This window comes from Macaca mulatta, chromosome 20 (assembly GCF_049350105.2).
Source record: "Macaca mulatta isolate MMU2019108-1 chromosome 20, T2T-MMU8v2.0, whole genome shotgun sequence".
NCBI classification, from domain to species: Eukaryota; Metazoa; Chordata; class Mammalia; order Primates; family Cercopithecidae; genus Macaca; species Macaca mulatta.
Window position 1 is genome coordinate 5,712,985 of NC_133425.1, and position 16,398 is coordinate 5,729,382.

The window sequence follows — 16,398 nt, forward strand, 5'->3', positions numbered from 1 at the left end:
GCCTGGAGTACCAGAGCCAGGGTGGGGAAGTAAAAAAATAAAAATCGGCCGGGCGCGGTGGCTCAAGCCTGTAATCCCAGCACTTTGGGAGGCCGAGACGGGCGGATCACGACGTCAGGAGTTCGAGACCATCCTGGCTAACACGGTGAAACCCCGTCTCTACTAAAAAATACAAAAAACTAACCGGGCGAGGTGGTGGGCGCCTGTAGTCCCAGCTACTCGGGAGGCTGAGGCAGGAGAATGGTGTAAAAACCCGGGAAGCGGAGCTTGCAATGAGCTGAGATCCGGCCACTGCACTCCAGCCTGGGCGACACAGCAAGACTCCGTCTCCAAAAAAATAAATAAATAAATAAATAAAAAATAAAAATAAATAAAAATCATGATGGTAGTCACACAAATCCAAACGTGTTGAAATTCACAGAACTGCTGGGCTTGGTGGTTGATACCCGTACTGTAATCCCAGCTACTCAGGAGGTTGAGGTGGAAGGACCACTTAAGCCTCGGAGGTGAAGGCTGCAGCGACCTATGACTGCGCCACTGCACTCCAGCCTGGGCAACAGAGCGAGACCTTGTCTCTTAAAAAAAAAAATAATAATTGTCTGGGCGCAGTGGCTCATGCCTGTAATCCCAGCACTTTGGCAGGCCGAGGCGGGCAGATCACGAGGTCAAGAGATCGAGACCATCCTGGACAATACGGTGAAACCCCGTGTCTACTAAAAATACAAAAATTAGCTGGGCGTGGTGGCGGGTGCCTGTAATCCCAGCTACTTGGGAGGCTGAGGCAGGAGAATCACTTGAACCTAGGAGGCGGAGGTTGCAGTGAGCTGAGATCGCACCACTGTGCTCCAGCCTGTGACAGAGTGAGACTCCGTCTCAAAAAAAAAAAAAAAAAAAAAAAAATCACAGAACTGCCATGGACCACAAACTCTCAGGCAAACGACTGGTCTCTCGGCCTCTGTCCCTCTTCTCTGTGACCCACCCCAGCAAGCAAGGTGGGTTGTTTCTCCTTCAGTTTTGCTTCCCAGCCTTTGCTGCAGGCAGCATCACCTTTTCCCAGCAGTGTCCAATCACTGTGCATTGTGGGCCACAGCTCTGCCACATCCAATTTTCCTTTTTCCAACCTGTTTGAAGGTCGCCTGTGTCCTGGACAGCACCCCAAGGCTGGCTCCTCCCAGGACAAGGATGAGGAGGAAAGGGAGAAGCCCCTTCCTCCCCCGCCCCCCCGCAGAGCCTGTCCCCAGCTCACATGTGCAGATGGCCTTACTGACTCTGGAGATGAAAAGGGGTGTGTCGGAAGCTTGGCTCCTGGGGCTCCTCTGTGTCCTGTGCTATGTCCCCGCCTGTAAATGAATTTCAAATGTGATGGGAACAGAGGCTGCTGGTCAGAGCTGCTCTGCTAGCTGAGGTCAGAACGGGCCACTTCACACCTGTTTGAGTAAACACACGTGTAGGTCACTCGTCCCAGTCACCAAGTGATCCCTTCAGCCCTGGACCCCCTCTTACTGCTGTGTTGGTACCCAGCTATCACCCCAAGCCAAATCCTGGAAGCCATCTGGGAGAACAATGGCTTTATTCAGATGTCGGTGCCTCTGCCCCTCTGGTGTCCCCAACCCCCAAAAGGGGCTGCAAGATGGGCAGGTCACAGCAGGGCAAAGTCCGCTTTGTGCTGTTCCAGCCACTGGTCCAGCGTCAGGGCCTTGGGGTTGAGTCTCAGTGTCAGCTCGATGTCATGGTCGGGTCTCAGGGCATAGAAACGGAACATGTTGGCCAGGTCCCGGGCCCCGGGAAAGCCAAGCTTTTCATAGTCCTCAGGAGTCATCTGGAAGCAGAGAAGCCTGTTGTGGCCGGTGTCCTCCAGTGCCCTGGGAGGTGGCAGGCTGGGGGGAAAGGCCGGATGGGCTGGGGTCTCCCGACTTGCTACACCCAGAACCACTACTGTCTCGGTCGCTGACCCAGGTCCTCAGTACAAGGTCATTTGAAAACTTAGTAGAAGTTAGAAAAGCCGAAAGTTGATAAACCGCTACTCTCCTGAGCAGCCTGACATTCTAGATCAGTTTAAAGATTGTTCTTAGCCAGAGGCTGTGGCTAATTCCCATAATCCCTGTACTTGGGGAGGCTGAGGCAGGCAAATCACTTGAGGCCAGGAGTTTGAGACCAGCCTGGCCACCACGGTAAAACCCCATCTCTACCAAAAATACAAAAATTAGCCGGGCCTGGTGGTGGATGCGTGTAATCCCCGCTACTTAGGAGGCTGAGACAGGAGAACTGCTTGAACCCAGGAGGTGGAGGTTACAGTGAGCTGAGATCACACCATTGTACTCCAGCCTGGGTGACAGAGTGAGACCCTGTCTCAAAAATGAATAAATAAAAAGACTATTATTTTCAGATCATGAGATGAAAATATCTCAATCTCTTCCAAATCAGAGACCTCCCTGCATCACTTTCTTGCTCAAAAACCAAAGCTTGACCGGACATGGTGGCTCACACCTGTCATCCCAGCACTTGGGGAGGTGGAGGTGGGAGGATCGCTTGAGCCCAGGAGTTCGAGACCAGCCTAGGCAACAAAGCGAGACCCCTTCTCTACAAAAAATTTTCAAAAATTGGCCAGGCCCAGTGGCATGCACCTACAGTGCCAGCTACTTGGGAGGCACAGGTGGTGGGGTTGCTTGAGCCTGGGAGGTTGAGGTTGCAGTGAGCTATGATTACGCCATTGCACTCCAGCCTGGACAAAAGAGTGAGACCGTCTCAAAAACAACACACACAAGACAAACAAACAAAAAACCAAAGCTGTTCCCATCCCCACTGAGCTGAATCTTAACTCCTCAGCTCCCCAAATCTTCCATGACCTGGCTCAGGCCTTTTTCTTTTTTAAAGCAATGTAAGTCATTTAGTGCATATTTTGGAGGTGTTAGGCATAGTACTAAAACAAAGCTTTTGCAGTTTTTTTCATTTAATCCTCACAACAAACCAAAGGGGTGTATACTATTGATACACTCATTTCACAGATGAGAAAACAGGTAGGGGGGTCAGGAAACGTTCCTGAACTTACACATTGGCAGGTCTCAATGGCTGGAACCAGATCTCAGCCCAGGAGGCTGACCCCCCTAAACCCTGAACCTTTCTGTGCCACGGCCTCCTCCCATTACTGTACTGGGTCTCGGTAGGGCTCTAAGGGTGACTTTTGTCTTTGTTGTTGTTAAGACTGAGTCTTACTCTGTCGTTCAGACTAGAGTGGCGGTAGGGTGCACATAGCTCACTGCAGCCTCGAACTCCTGGGCTCAAGCAATCCTCCCACCTCAGCCTCCTGAATAGCTGGGACTACAGGCACGTACCATCACACATGGCTAATTTTTATTTTTTCTAGAGAAGGGGTCTCCCTATGGTTCCCAGGCAGGTCTTGAACTCCTAGGCTCAAGTGATCCTCCTGCCTTGGCCTCCTGAATAGCTGGGGCAACAGGTGCTCACGACCACAATCGGGTTATTTTTGTATGTTTTGTAGAGATGGGGTCTCACTATGTTGCCTAGGTTTGTCTTCAACTCCTGAGCTCAAGCAATCCTCCTGCCACAGCCTCCCAAAGTGCTGGGATTAGAGGTATGAGCCAACGTGCCCAACTAACTTTTGTCTTTTTTTTTTTTTCCTGAGATGGAGTCTTGCTCTGTCGCACAGGGTGGAATGCCGTGGCGCGATCTCGGCTCACTGCAACCTCCGCTTCCCAGGTTCAAGCAATTCTCCTGCCTCAGCCTCCCTAATGGTTGGGGTTACAGGTGCTTGCAACCATGCCGGCTAATTTTTGTATTTTTAGTAGAGACAGTGTTTCACCATGTTGGCCAGGCTGGTCTCCAGCTCCTGACTTCGTGATCTACCCAGCTGGGCCTCCCACAGTGCTGGGATTACAGGTGTGAGCCACCATACCCAGCTCAACTTTTGTCTTTTGTTTGTTTGTTTAGTTTGAGACAGAGTCTCGCTCTGTCCCCTAGGCTGGAGTGCAGTGGCACGATCTAGGCTCACTGCAAGCTCCGCCTCCTGGGTTCACACCATTCTCCTGCCTCAGCCTCCTGAGTAGCTGGGACTATAGGCGCCCGCCACCACGCCCGGCTAATTTTTGTATTTTTAGTAGAGACGGGGTTTCACCGTGTTAGTCAGGATGGTCTCGATCTCTTGACCTCGTGATCCGCCTGCCTCGGCCTCCCAAAGTGCTGGGATTACAGGCGTGAGCCACCACGCCCAGCCCAACTTTTGTCTTTTAAGGACTCCAGTGTTTCCCAGATTCTTTTTGTTTGTTTGTTTGGAGTCTCGTTCTGTCACCCAGGCTGGAGTGCAATGGCATGATCTCGGCTCACTACAAACTCCGCCTCCTGGGTTCCAGTGATTCTCCTGCCTTAGCCTCCCAAGTAGCTGGGATTACAGGCGCCTACCACCACACCCAGCTAATTTGTTTATTTTTAGTAGAGATGGGGTTTCACCATGTTGGCCAGGCTGGTCTCGAACTCCTGACCTCAGGTGATCCACCTGCCTCAGCTTCCCAAAGTTCTGGATTACAGGCGTGAGCCACTGCACCCGGCCTTCCAGATTCTTTAATGAGTAGGTCTTACTTTCCTAATGGTAATGACAGACATTAGAAAACAGGTACCCAAGAGTCTGTCCAGTAGGCCTCCTGCCCACCCAGCCAGGCCAATATTGGGGGCAGGGGTTGGGCCTCTCTTTCTAGACTCTTTCCCTTCAAATCCCCTCCCACAGAGGAGCCCAGCAGGGCCTGCATTTTCACCCCTCCTCCTGGAAGCTTTTCTCGCTACTTGGCCAAAACATCTAAGCCAGAAATTTCACTCTGTGGCCACTTAGCTCCTAGAACAGCAGAAAATAAACGTTGACAATGAACAAATGAATTTAGATGCATTTCCCAGAGGGGTGGGCAGCCCTGGATACACCCTCCCTATGGGGAGCTAGAAAGCCCTGACACAGCTGCCTGAGTCCCCCGGGGTGGGAGGCCCACCTTGGCATCGTGCACGACTTTGTGGGTGTGCTTGGTGAGCAGGGCAGCGTACTCCTCAGCTGTGTGCCTACAAGTACTCAGCCCGATGTTCTGGCCGATGTATTTTTCTGGCATCTTCAGCAGGCTGAGCACCACGGGACCCAGGTCGGACACAGACATGCCATCCATGGGAACGTCACCTGTGGGCAGGCCTGTGGGGCACAGACATGAGCTGGCACATGTCCCAAGGGCAGACCCGGGCAGGGACAGAGCCCCTCTCCAAAGGGTCCAAGCTGGTTCTTCCCAGCAGTCAGCTGCATACTCCAGCACTCAGGCATAGCTAAGATATGTCTTGCTATTTGTGGTAGCACAGAGGTAGCAGTGGAATTCAGTCAGGAAGCAGGATGGAATCCAGCTACTGCCACCTGGGGCAGGCTGTTGAGGCTCTCTGAGTCTGGGTTGCTGCATTCCCAGAATGGGGCTAAGAACCTGGGCCTGCCCAGCTCTCTTAGCGCTAGGATGATGGACAAGGGACAAAGGAAAAGGACTTTGAAAGCTGCTACAGAGAGTGCGGCTGGAGCCCAGGGTCTCCGCTGATCCTGAGGCACCAGCCTGAAGTACTCTGTCACATCCTAAATTCCTGGAAGCTGGAATGTCCACCTGTGGGTGGATACTCTAAATACCAACTCACTTACCAGAAATCCTGATTAACCAGACACCAAGGGCTGGCCCAGAGCAGCACGTCCATGATAAAAGCTTGATAAATCCTGAATGAATGAATGACTTGCAACTTTCCAGGCTGAGGTTTTGTAGATGGGGAGGCTGGCAAGGGTCTGGGTGTGGCCTGTGGAATGCTTGGGTGCCATCCTCTTACCTAGAGACGGGCCAATGCAGCTCCCTGTTCAGATCCCCTAGGAGCTCGAGGGCACAGAGCTCAGAGACCGGAGCAAGAGATATCCCTGACTGGAGGTTTTTTTTTTTTTTTTTTTGAGACAGAGTCTTGCTCTGTCGCCCAGGCTGGAGTGCAGTGGCGCCATCTCGGCTCACTGCAAGCTCCGCCTCTCGGGTTCACACCGTTCTCCTGCCTCAGCCTCCAGAGTAGCTGGGACTACAGGCGCCCGCCACCACGCCTGGCTAATTTTTTGTATTTTTAGTAGAGACAGGCTTTCACCATGTTAGCTAGGATGGTCTCGATCTTCAGACCCTGTGATCCACCCTCCTCAGCCTCCCAAAGTGCTGGGATTACAGGCCTGAGCCATCGCGCCCAGTCTTTTTGTTTGTCACGGGGTCTTGCTCTGTCGCCCAGGCTAGAGTGCAGTGCCACGATCTCAGCTCACTGCAACCTCCGCCTCCTGGGTTCAAGCAATTCTCCTGCCTCAGCTTCCCAAGTAGCTGGGATTATAGGTGTGCACCACCACGCCGGGCTGGCTAATTTTTGTATTTTTAGTAGAGATGGGGTTTCACCATGTTGGCCAGGCTGGTCTCGAACTCCTGACCTCAGGTGATATCCCCACCTCAGCCTCCCAAAGTGCTGGGATTATAGGCATGACCCACCGCGCCTGGTCCTCCTCCTTATCTTTGAAGGAGAACTGACAATCACTAGGTCCTCTCTGTAAAGCCTTCCAATGGACCAAGCGAGCATTGCATCATCACTGTCTCAGTAGATCTTGCCACCCTTGCAAACCTCAGTATAAAGCCCATCTCACAGAACAGGAAGTCGAGGCCCCACAAGCTGACAGGACATGCTCAGTCCTGGGCCCAACGTGAGGGAGCCATGGCTCGGACCTGGTACCACGTGATAGCGGCCCAAGGTCTGCTACACTAACAGCTTCACAAGGTGGAGAGCTCTGCCTCACCGTGTGCGAGGAAGGGCACTCACTCAGCAAGTAGCTCTTTCCATCTGGGGCTTTCTGGGGCAAGAAGTGGGAGAGGAAGTTCTCAAAATAGCAGGGCAGCCGCACACTGGTCATGGGAACGCCGATGTCTCGGAAATATTCCTCCACCTCTCCTTTGCCGTCAAAGTGCGCCGCGGTCAATCTCCCTGCTGTCAGCTTCTTGATGTTCTGTAGGCCGCTATAGACCACATAGTGGAGGCCCAGATGCTTGGCCAGATCAGCGAGCAGCTTCCCCTGGAGGGCAGGGAAAGAGAGATCACAAGGCTCAGAGGAAGGACGTCTGTCCCTGGTCACGGCCCCAGTGTTCTAATCCCAGAGCGGCCACCATCTGCGAGGTTAACAGCCAGACCCCACTTACCCCTGAGGAGGCCCCCTCTCCTGGAATGATGTTCACATATGACAGCACACCCGTTAACACAGCCCTGGAAGCCTTCTACCAGCCACCAACTCTGGCCCACCATGTGCAACACAGGAGGGGCGAGGAGGTCGGCTGCAGGGGGACGGCCTACATGGAGGCCCAAAGGATAATGCACGTGTCCCATTTCTGCTGGTGTGAGAACACCCTGCCCACAGAGCTCAGCCATCTTCCTTGGAGAGCCCTGGGAGACTATAGTGACACCACAGCTGCATAGGTTCCAATCAGGCTCTGCCATGTACAAGCTGTGTGACCCTGGACAGGTGATGGCACCATCCTGAGCTCGTTGGTTAAATGCAGATGACAACACTACCTACTGCATGAGGTGATGCAGGGATTCGGACGGTGGCCTCAAAAAGATACGCCACATCCTCACTCCTGAAACGTGTGAATGTGACCTTATTCAGAAAAAGGGTCTTGGCAGATGTAATTATGTGAAGGATCTTGAGATGGGAACATCCTGCACTAACTAGATGGGCCCTAAATCCAGTAACCAGGGTACTTATGAGAGACGGGAGAGGAGATGAACTTGGAGAAGGCCATGTGAAGAGGGAAGCAGAGATGGGAGCTTTGTGGCCACAAGCCAAGGAACACCTGGAGCCACAAGAAGCTGGAAACGGTGAAGAAGGATTTCCCTCGAACCCCTTGTTTTGTTTCGTTTTGTTTTGAGATGGAGTCTCACTTTGTCACCCAGGCTGAAGTGCAGTGGCACAATCGTGGCTCACTGCAAGCTCTGCCTCCCAGGTTCACGCCATTCTCCTCTCTTAGCCTCCTGAGTAGCTGGGACTACAGGCGCCCGCTACCACTCCCGGGTAATTTTTTTCTATTTTTAGTAGAGACAGGGTTTAACTGTGTTAGCCAGGATGGTCTCGATCTCCTGACCTCGTGATCTACCTGCCTGGCCTCCCAAATTGCTGGATTACAGGCGTGAGCCACCGCACCCGGCCTGTTTTTTTTTTTTTTTTGAGACGGAGTCTCGCTCTGTCGCCCAGGTTGGAGTGCAGTGGCCGGATCTCAGCTCACTGCAAGCTCCACCTCCCAGGTTTACGCCATTCTCCTGCCTCAGCCTCCTGAGTAGCTGGGACTACAGGCGCCCGCCACCTCGCCCGGCTAGTTTTTTGTATTTTTAGTAGAGATGGGGTTTCACCGTGTTAGCCAGGATGGTCTCGATCTCCTGACCTCGTGATCCGCCCGTCTCGGCCTCCCAAAGTGCTGGGATTACAGGCTTGAGCCACCGCGCCCGGCCTTGTTTTGTTTTTTTAAGATGGACTCCCGCTCTGTCACCCAGGCTGGAGTGCAGTGGTGCGATCTCTGCTCACTGCAGCCTCCGTTTCCTGGATTCAAGCAATTTTCCTGCCTCACCCTCCTAAGTAGCTGGGACTACAGGCCTCAAATCAGCGCTCAGCTGATTTCTATGGTTTTAAGCCACGTGGATTGTGGTCCTTTGTTGTGACAGTACCAGGAAGCCCACACGGAATCATCAGGATTAGAAATAAGATCTGCTGGGCTGGGCGCGGTGGCTCACAACTGTAGTCCCAGCACTTTGGGAGGCCGAGGCAAGCAGATCACCTGAGGTCAGGAGTTCGAGACCAGCCTGACCAACATGGAGAAACCCCGTCTCTACTAAAAATACAAAAAAATTAGCCAGGCATGGTGGCACATGCCTGTAATCTCAGCCACTCGGGAGGCTGAGGCAGGAGAATCACTTGAACCCGGGAGGCGGAGATTGCGGTGAGCCAAGATTGCGCCATTGCACTCCAGCCTGGGCAAAAAGAGTGAAACTCAGTCTCAAAAAAGAAAGAAAGAAAGAAAAGAAATAAGATCTGCTTAGGGCCGGGCATGTGGTTTACGCCTGTAATGCCAGCACTTTGGGAGGCCAAGGCGAGCAGATCAGATGAGGTCAGGAGTTCAAGACCGGCCTGGCCAACATGGTGAAACCCTGTCTCTACTAAAAATACAAAAATTAGCTGGGCGTGCTGGTGCACACCTGTAATCCAAGCTACTCAGGAGGCTGAGGCAGGAGAATTGCTTGAATCCGGGAGGCAGAGGTTGCTGTGAGCTGAGATTCCACCACTGCACTCCAGCCTGTGCGACGGAACAAGACTCCGTCTTAAGAGATCTGGCCAGTCACAGTGGCTCACGCCTGTAATCCCAGCACTTTGGGAGGCCGAGGCGGGCGGATCACAAGGTCAGGAGATTGAAACCATCCTGGCTAACATGGTGAAACCCCGTTTCTACTAAAAATACAAAAAATTAGCCAGGCATGGTGGCAGGCGCCCGTAGTCCCAGCTACTCGGGAGGCTGAGGCAGGAGAATGGCATGAAACCCAGGAGGCGGAGCTTGCAGTGAGCCAAGATTGCGCCACCACACTCCAGCCTGGGGGACAGAGCGAGACTCCGTCTCAAAAAAAAAAAAAAAACAAGATCTGTGTTAATCAGAGAAGTTGTCTTTGTACGTTCTATATAATGGGTTTCTAGGTAAGACCATAATTGAAGAAAGGGTCAAGGCTAATAACAAGTTTGGATGGGTACACGTGGACATGAAGGCAACAACAGACACTGGGGACCATGGGAGGGAGGGAGGCAAGGGTTGAAAACCTACCTACTGGGTACTGTGCCCACTACCTGGGTGACAGGTCAGGTCACACCCCAGACCCCAGCATCACTCAATATACCAATGTAACAAACCTGTGCATGTACCCCCGAATCTAAAATAAAAGTGTAAATTCTTTTTTTAAAAAAGCAACTTCTAACATTTTTCATTAAAAAACAAACAAACAGACCAGGTGTGGTTGCTCAGTGAGACTGAGACTGTCTCAAAAAAAAAAAAGTCATTGGACGCAACAGCGTCCACCTGCTTCACAGCCTAGAGCAGGCAGAGGTATGAAGGAGAGGGAAAGGCCTGCAGTGGTCAGCCCTCCCTGCAGAGTTGGAGCTCCTCCCAGGCGCTCTGCTCCTAGCCTGGCCCAGCCTCCCTGCAGCTCCTGCTTGCCCTCACCTGCTTGACCTCCTTCTCCTGGCTGCAGCTCTCCCAGTAATTGGTCACAATGAAGGTGGCGTAAGCCCCATTCAGGGCCAGTTCCATGCTGACCTGGTCATCTTGGTCTCCCTTCACTACTTCTGCACCTTGCAGCCTCAGCTCCTTTGCTGCCTTCTTCCCAGGGTTTCGGGTCACCACTCGAACCTTAAATGTTCCATCTTCCAGGAGCGTGCGGGCCACGGAGCCACCCTGGGCACCTATAAAGAGTCAAAAACACCTCCCAGGTCAAACCTGCCTGAAAGTCCCACTGAAGGGCGAAACCCTGAAGGGAGTGCTCCACCACAGCAAGGAACACCCAGGAAACCTTCTCAGCGATGATTCTCATTCAATTATTTTTATTTTATTTTATTTTATTTTATTTTTTTAAGATGAAGTCTCACTCTATCGCCCAGGCTGAAGTGCAGTGGTACGATCTTGGCTTGGTGAAACCCCACCTCTATCAAAAAATACAAAAATTAGCTGGATGTGGTGGCACATGCCCATACTCCCTGCTACTCAGGAGGCTGAGGCACGAGAATTGCTGGAACCCAGGAGGCGGAGGTTGCAGTGAGCTGAGATTGCACCACGGCACTGGAGCCTAGATGACAGAGTGAGAATCTGTATCAAAAAAAAAAAAAAAAAAAGGCCAGGCACGGTGGGTCACGCCTGTAATCACAGCACTTTGGGAGGCCAGGGCGGGTGGATAACAAGGTCAGGAGATCGAGACCATCCTGGCTAATACGGTGAAACCCCGTCTCTGCTAAAAATACAAAAACTTAGCCAGGCGTGGTGGCGGGTGCCTGTAGTCACAGCTACTCAAGAGGCTGAGGCAGGAGAATCACTTGAACCCAGGAGGTGGAGCTTGCAGTGAGCCCAGATCACGCCACTGCACTCCAGCCTGGGTGACCTGGGTGACAAAGTGAGACTCCCTCTCAAAAACAAAAGGGCCGGCGCAGTGGCTCACACCTGTAATCCCAGCACTTTGAGACCACGGCGGGTGGATCACCTGAGGTCGGGAGTTTGAGAACACCCTAACCAACATGGAGAAACCACTGTCTCTACTAAAAATACAAAATTAGCCAGGCATGGTGGCACATGCCTGTAATCCCAGCTACTCAAGAAACTGAGGCAGGAGAATTGCTTGAACCCGGGAAGCGCAGAGGTTGCGGTGAGCCAAGATCGTGCCATTGCACTCCAGCCTGGGCAACAAGAGCGAAACTTGGTTTCAAAAAAATAAAGGTAAAAATATTTATGATGTAATAAAGTAAAAAAAGTAGAATACAAAACCATATTCAGGCTGGGTTCAGTGGCTGTAATCCCAGCACTTTGGGAGGCTGAAGTGGGTGGATCACGAGGTCAGGAGTTCAAGACCAGCCTAGCCAAGATGGTGAAACCCCATCTCTACTAAAAATAAAAAAAATTAGGCCGGGCGCAGTGGCTCACGACTGTAATTCCAGCACTTTGGGAGGCCGAGGCGGGAAGATCACGAGGTCCGGAGATCGAACAAGGCGAAACCGTTCTGGTTAACATGGTGAAACCCCATCTCTAGTAAAAATACAAAAACTTAGCCAGCCATGGTGGCAGGTGCCTGTAGTCCCAGCTACTTGGGAGGCTGAGGCAGGAGAATGGCGTGAACCCAGGAAGTGGAGCTTGCAGTGAGCCGAGATTGAGCCACTGCACTCCAGCCTGGGCGACAGAGCAAGACTCCGTCTCAAAAAAAAAAAAAATTTGCTGGGCACGTGGCAGGAGCCTGTAATCCCAACTACTCGGGAGGCTGAGGCAGGAGAATCGCTTGAACCAGGGTGGCAGAGGCTGCAGTGAGCCGAGATTGGGCCACTGCACTCCAGCCTGGGTGACAGAGTTAAGACTCTGTCTCAAAACAAAACAAAAACATATTCAGATCTTGATGGGATTTGAATTCTTCCTGAAGTAGAATATACAGCCATATTCAGATACACAACCATATTAAGATCTGCTCAAAAACGGGACAAAGAAAAATAGTTAAAAGAAAGGAATACAAAAACTTATTCCGATCTCAATGGAGCTTGAGTCACACAGGCATGCGCATCTGTCAGATATACCCTTAAGATTTTGTGCATTGCAGCTGGGCACGGTGGCTCATGCCCATAATCCTGACACTTTGGGAGGCTGAGTCAGGCAGATCTCTTGAGCCCAGGAGTTTGAGACCAGCCTGGGCAATGTGGTGAAACTGGCAACAAGGCGAAACCCTATCTCTACAAAAAAATACAAAAATTAGCTGGGCATGGTGGCATGTGCCTCTAGTCCCAGCTACCAGGGAGGCTGAGGCTGGAGGAAAGCCTCAGCCTGGGAGATTGTTGAGGCTGCAGTGAGCCGTGATCACACACACCACTGCACGCCAGCCTGGGTGACAGAGTAAGGCCCTGTCTCCAAAAAAAAAAAAAAAAAATTATTATATATACCTCATAATTAAAAAATCTGTAAACAAATACTGAATTCTAGCTAATGTCATGCATGCCTTAGTATGGAAGGGCAGTGTACACATATCTGCAATTTACACGGAAATGCATCAAAAATAAGGACTGAGGCCAGGCACAGTAGCTCATAACTGTAATCTGAGCACTTTGGGAAGGTAAGGGGGGTGAGTTTTGCTTGAGGCCAGGAGTTTGAGACCAGTCTGGGCAGCAGGGTGAGACCCTGTCTCTACAAAAAATTAAAAAATCAGCTAGCCTGTTAGCGCTCATCTAAAGTTCCAGCTACTCAGGAGACTGAGGCAGGAGGATTGCTTGAGGCTTGGAAGTCAAAGCTGCAGTGAGTGATGACTGAGCCACTGCACTCCAGCCTGGGCAACAGAGCAAGACCCTGACTCAGAAAAAAGTGTACACCAATGTTCATGGCAGCATAATAGCCAAAAAGTGGAAATAAATCAAGTTCCATCCATTGATGAATGGATAAACAGAATGTGGTCTATCCATACAGTGGAATATTAGCTATAAAAATGAGTAAAGCTGTGAGGAGTTCGAGACCAGCCTGACCAACATGGTGAAACCCCGTCTCTACTAAAAAACTATAAAATTAGCTGAGTGTGGTGGTACACGCCTGTAATCCCAGCTACTTGGGAGGCTGAGGCAGGAGAATTGCTTAAACCCGGGAGGCAGAGGTTGCAGCAAGCAGCGATCGCGCCATTGCACTCCAGCCTGGACAACAAGAGAGAAACTCTGTCTCAAAAAAAAAAAAAAAAAAGAGTAAAGCTGGCCAGGTGCGGTGGCTCACACCTCTAATCCCAGCACTTTAGAAAGCTGAGGTGGGCAGATCACCTGAGGTCAGGAGTTCGAGACCAGTCTGGCCAACATGGTGAAACCCCGTGTCTACTAAAAATACAAAAATTAGCCAGGCATGGTGGCTTACGCCAGTAGTCCCAGTTACTCAGGAGGGTGACACAGGAGAATTGCTTGAACCCGGGTGGCAGAGGTTGCAGTGAGCAGAGATCACACCACTGTACTGCGGCCTGGGCAACAGAGGGGGACTCTTGTCTCAAAAAAAAAAAAGAGTAAAGCCCGGACACACACTATAACACGAACAAACCTTGAAAACATGCTAATTGAAAGAAGCCAGACAGAAAAGGCTACCTATTATGATTTTATTCATATGAAATGTCCCGAATAGATAAATCCATAGATACCAAAAGTAGATTGGAGCTTTCTAGGGGTTGGCTGGGAGGAGTTAGAATGGGGAGTAACTATTCATGGGTTCATGGAGTTCTTTTTTTTTTTTTTTTTTTGAGATCAGGTCTCACTCTGTCACCCAGGCTGGAGTGCAGTGGCACAATCAGGTCATTGCAGCCTTGACCTACTGGACTCAGGTGATCCTCCCACCTCAACCTCCCAGGTAGCTATAGGTGCATGTCACCATGGCCGGCTAATTTTTGTATTTTTTTGTAGAGACGAGGTTTTGCCATGTTGCTTAGGCTGGTCTGAAACTCCTCAGCTCAAGCGATCTGCCCACTTGGTCCAACTAAAGTGCTGGGATTACAGGGTTGAGTCACTGCACCTGGGTCAGAGTTTCTGTCTGCAGTGATGGGAATTTTCTAAAATTGATTGTGGTGATGGTTGTACAATTCTGTGAATACACTAGAAACCAGTGAGTTGCACACTTTAAACAGGTGGATTGTATAGTATGAGAATTATATCTCAATAAAGCTGTTATAGATATTAAATATGTATAAATAAAAAAATAGGAGTGAAATAATATGCTATCATTTTTAAAAATGATAACGTGTTATCTACTCTGGCAGGATATTCAAGAAACTTGGTAACAGCGATAGATGAGGTAGAAGAGGAGGCTAGAAAGAAGATTTAATTTTGGTATCATGTTCAAGTACTCCTATTCAAGTAAGTTAAGTAACTTGTTTTTTTTAATTTGGAAAGCAGGTCGGGCATGGTGGCTCACACCTGTAATACCAGCACTTCGGGAGGCCGAGGCGGGTCGATCGCCTGAGGTCAGGAGTTTGAGACCAGCCTGACCAATACGATGAAACCCGGACTCTACTAAAAATACAAAAATTAGCCGGGCATGGTGGCATGCGCGTAATCCCAGCTACTTGGGAGGCTGAGACAGGGGAATAGCTTGAACCCGGGAGGCAGAGGTTGCAGTGAGCTGAGATAGTGCCACTGCACTCCAGCCTGGGTGACAGAGCAAAACTCCGTCTAAAAAAAAAAAAAAAATGGAAAGCAATTCTGGCCTCGTTCCTGCGATCACAGCCCCAACTCGGGTCGGGGGTCCCAGTGACCTTACCCCTCCCTGCAGACCCCAGGACGGGCGGTCTTCAGGGCTGGGCGCCCTGGTTCTGCAGGGGCCCCAGTCTGGGGTTTCGCTCACCTGTGCCTCCGAAAACCACCACCAGTTTCTTGTCCGCCATGAGGACGAGAAGGGGACGAATGCGGTCCAGAGAGATCTGGGGGTAGTGGGAGGCGTGGAATTGGGGGTGGGGCCCGGGTTCCCGCCAGGAGCGACAAGGGACCCCCCATTGTCTGCGCACCGAGTATGTGTGGAGGCGGGCAGCTGGGCCCGGAGCGGCAAGACGCCTGTCCCGAGATATCGGGGTCCTACGACCCTCCTCGTCCCCCTTGGGCCCGATCCCCTCCCCTCCTCCGTCCCGCCTCCCCCGCCCGAGTCTGGTCACCCGCCCCCTGGCCCGGGTTCCACCGGCTGGAGTGACCTCCTTGCCGCGGCCTGGCCGGAACAAGTTCCAGGAGCCTGGGACCCCGATTCTGCGGCCAAGTCCACTGCAGAGGCGGGAATGGAGCTGCCCGCGAGGCGCCGACCCCTCCTCGCAGCTCCGGCCCCACCTGGCAGAGCGCCGCTGCCGGGAGCACAGCGTAGGAGGACCCCCGGCTGTAGCGGCCAATCCGGAAGTGTCGGCAGAAACTCCTCCTCCGGCGCTGTTGGCTCCTCCTTGCTCCTGCGGGACTTTGCGTCCTTTCCGGGTTTGCCCGCCCCAGGCACGTGCGCAGTGAATTTGTGTAAATCCGGTTAGACCGAAGTGAGCGAGGTGAAGAGCCGCTTAACCGAATGCTGCGGGTGACCACTGGGAGGAGGAGAAAAATTACCTCTTTATCTTGCATGAACATCTGAATTTTCAGGTATTTGGCGTCAGGCAAAGATAGTTAAAGCAATGTCCACGACTCTTACCCCTTGAGGCCTTGTCCGCTGGATATTTGCTTTGCCTAACTCACTTTAAAAATTTTATTATTTTATTTTATTTTTTTGAGACAGGGTCTCCCTCTGTCGTCCAGGCTGGAGTGCAGTGGTGCGATCTCGGCTCACTGCAACCTCCGCCCCCCGGTGCAAGAGATTCTCCTGCCTGAGCCTCCCGAGTAGCTGGGATTACAGGCACCCACCACCGAGCCCAGCTAGTTTTTGTATTTTTAGTAGAGACAGGGTTTCACTTTCTTGGCCAGGCTGGTCTTGAACTCCTGACCTCGTGATCCACCCACCTCGGCCTCCCAAATTGCTGGGATTACAGGCGTGAGCCACCTCACCCGGCCTTTTCTTTTTAAGACAGAGTCTGGTTCTGTCGCCTAGGCTGGAGTGCAGTGGTGGCACAATGTTGGCTCAGTGC

At 51.7% G+C, this 16,398-nt stretch overlaps 2 protein-coding genes across 13 annotated transcripts in view; one reads left to right on the forward strand and one right to left on the reverse strand.

Moving 5' to 3' along the window:
- Window positions 1-16,398, forward strand: part of LOC144337859 (uncharacterized) — a 116,826-nt gene that overhangs the window by 91,589 nt on the left and 8,839 nt on the right. The window lies entirely within an intron of this gene.
- Window positions 1,554-15,696, reverse strand: NMRAL1 (NmrA like redox sensor 1). 12 transcript variants are annotated; one of them, XM_077983718.1, is made up of 6 exons: window positions 15,626-15,696; window positions 15,156-15,231; window positions 10,371-10,516; window positions 6,850-7,099; window positions 4,992-5,182; window positions 1,554-1,819 (listed from the first exon to the last, which is right to left on the reverse strand). In XM_077983718.1, exons 2-6 carry the CDS (start codon window positions 15,193-15,195, stop codon window positions 1,640-1,642), a joined length of 807 nt encoding a protein of 268 aa, XP_077839844.1. In that variant the 5' UTR covers window positions 15,196-15,231; window positions 15,626-15,696; the 3' UTR covers window positions 1,554-1,639.

Bases quoted from the DNA above. Each gene is read 5' to 3' on its own strand.
- NMRAL1 (XM_015125480.3), bottom strand. From the start codon at position 15,195: ATGGCGGACAAGAAACTGGTGGTGGTTTTCGGAGGCACAG. The intron at 7,100-10,277 runs GTGAGGGCAAGC...CCTGCCCTCCAG, and splicing joins AGGAGAAGGAGGTCAAGCAG to GGGAAGCTGCTCGCTGATCT. The intron at 1,820-4,991 runs GTGGGCCTCCCA...CTCTGCTTCCAG, and splicing joins AAGTCGTGCACGATGCCAAG to ATGACTCCTGAGGACTATGA.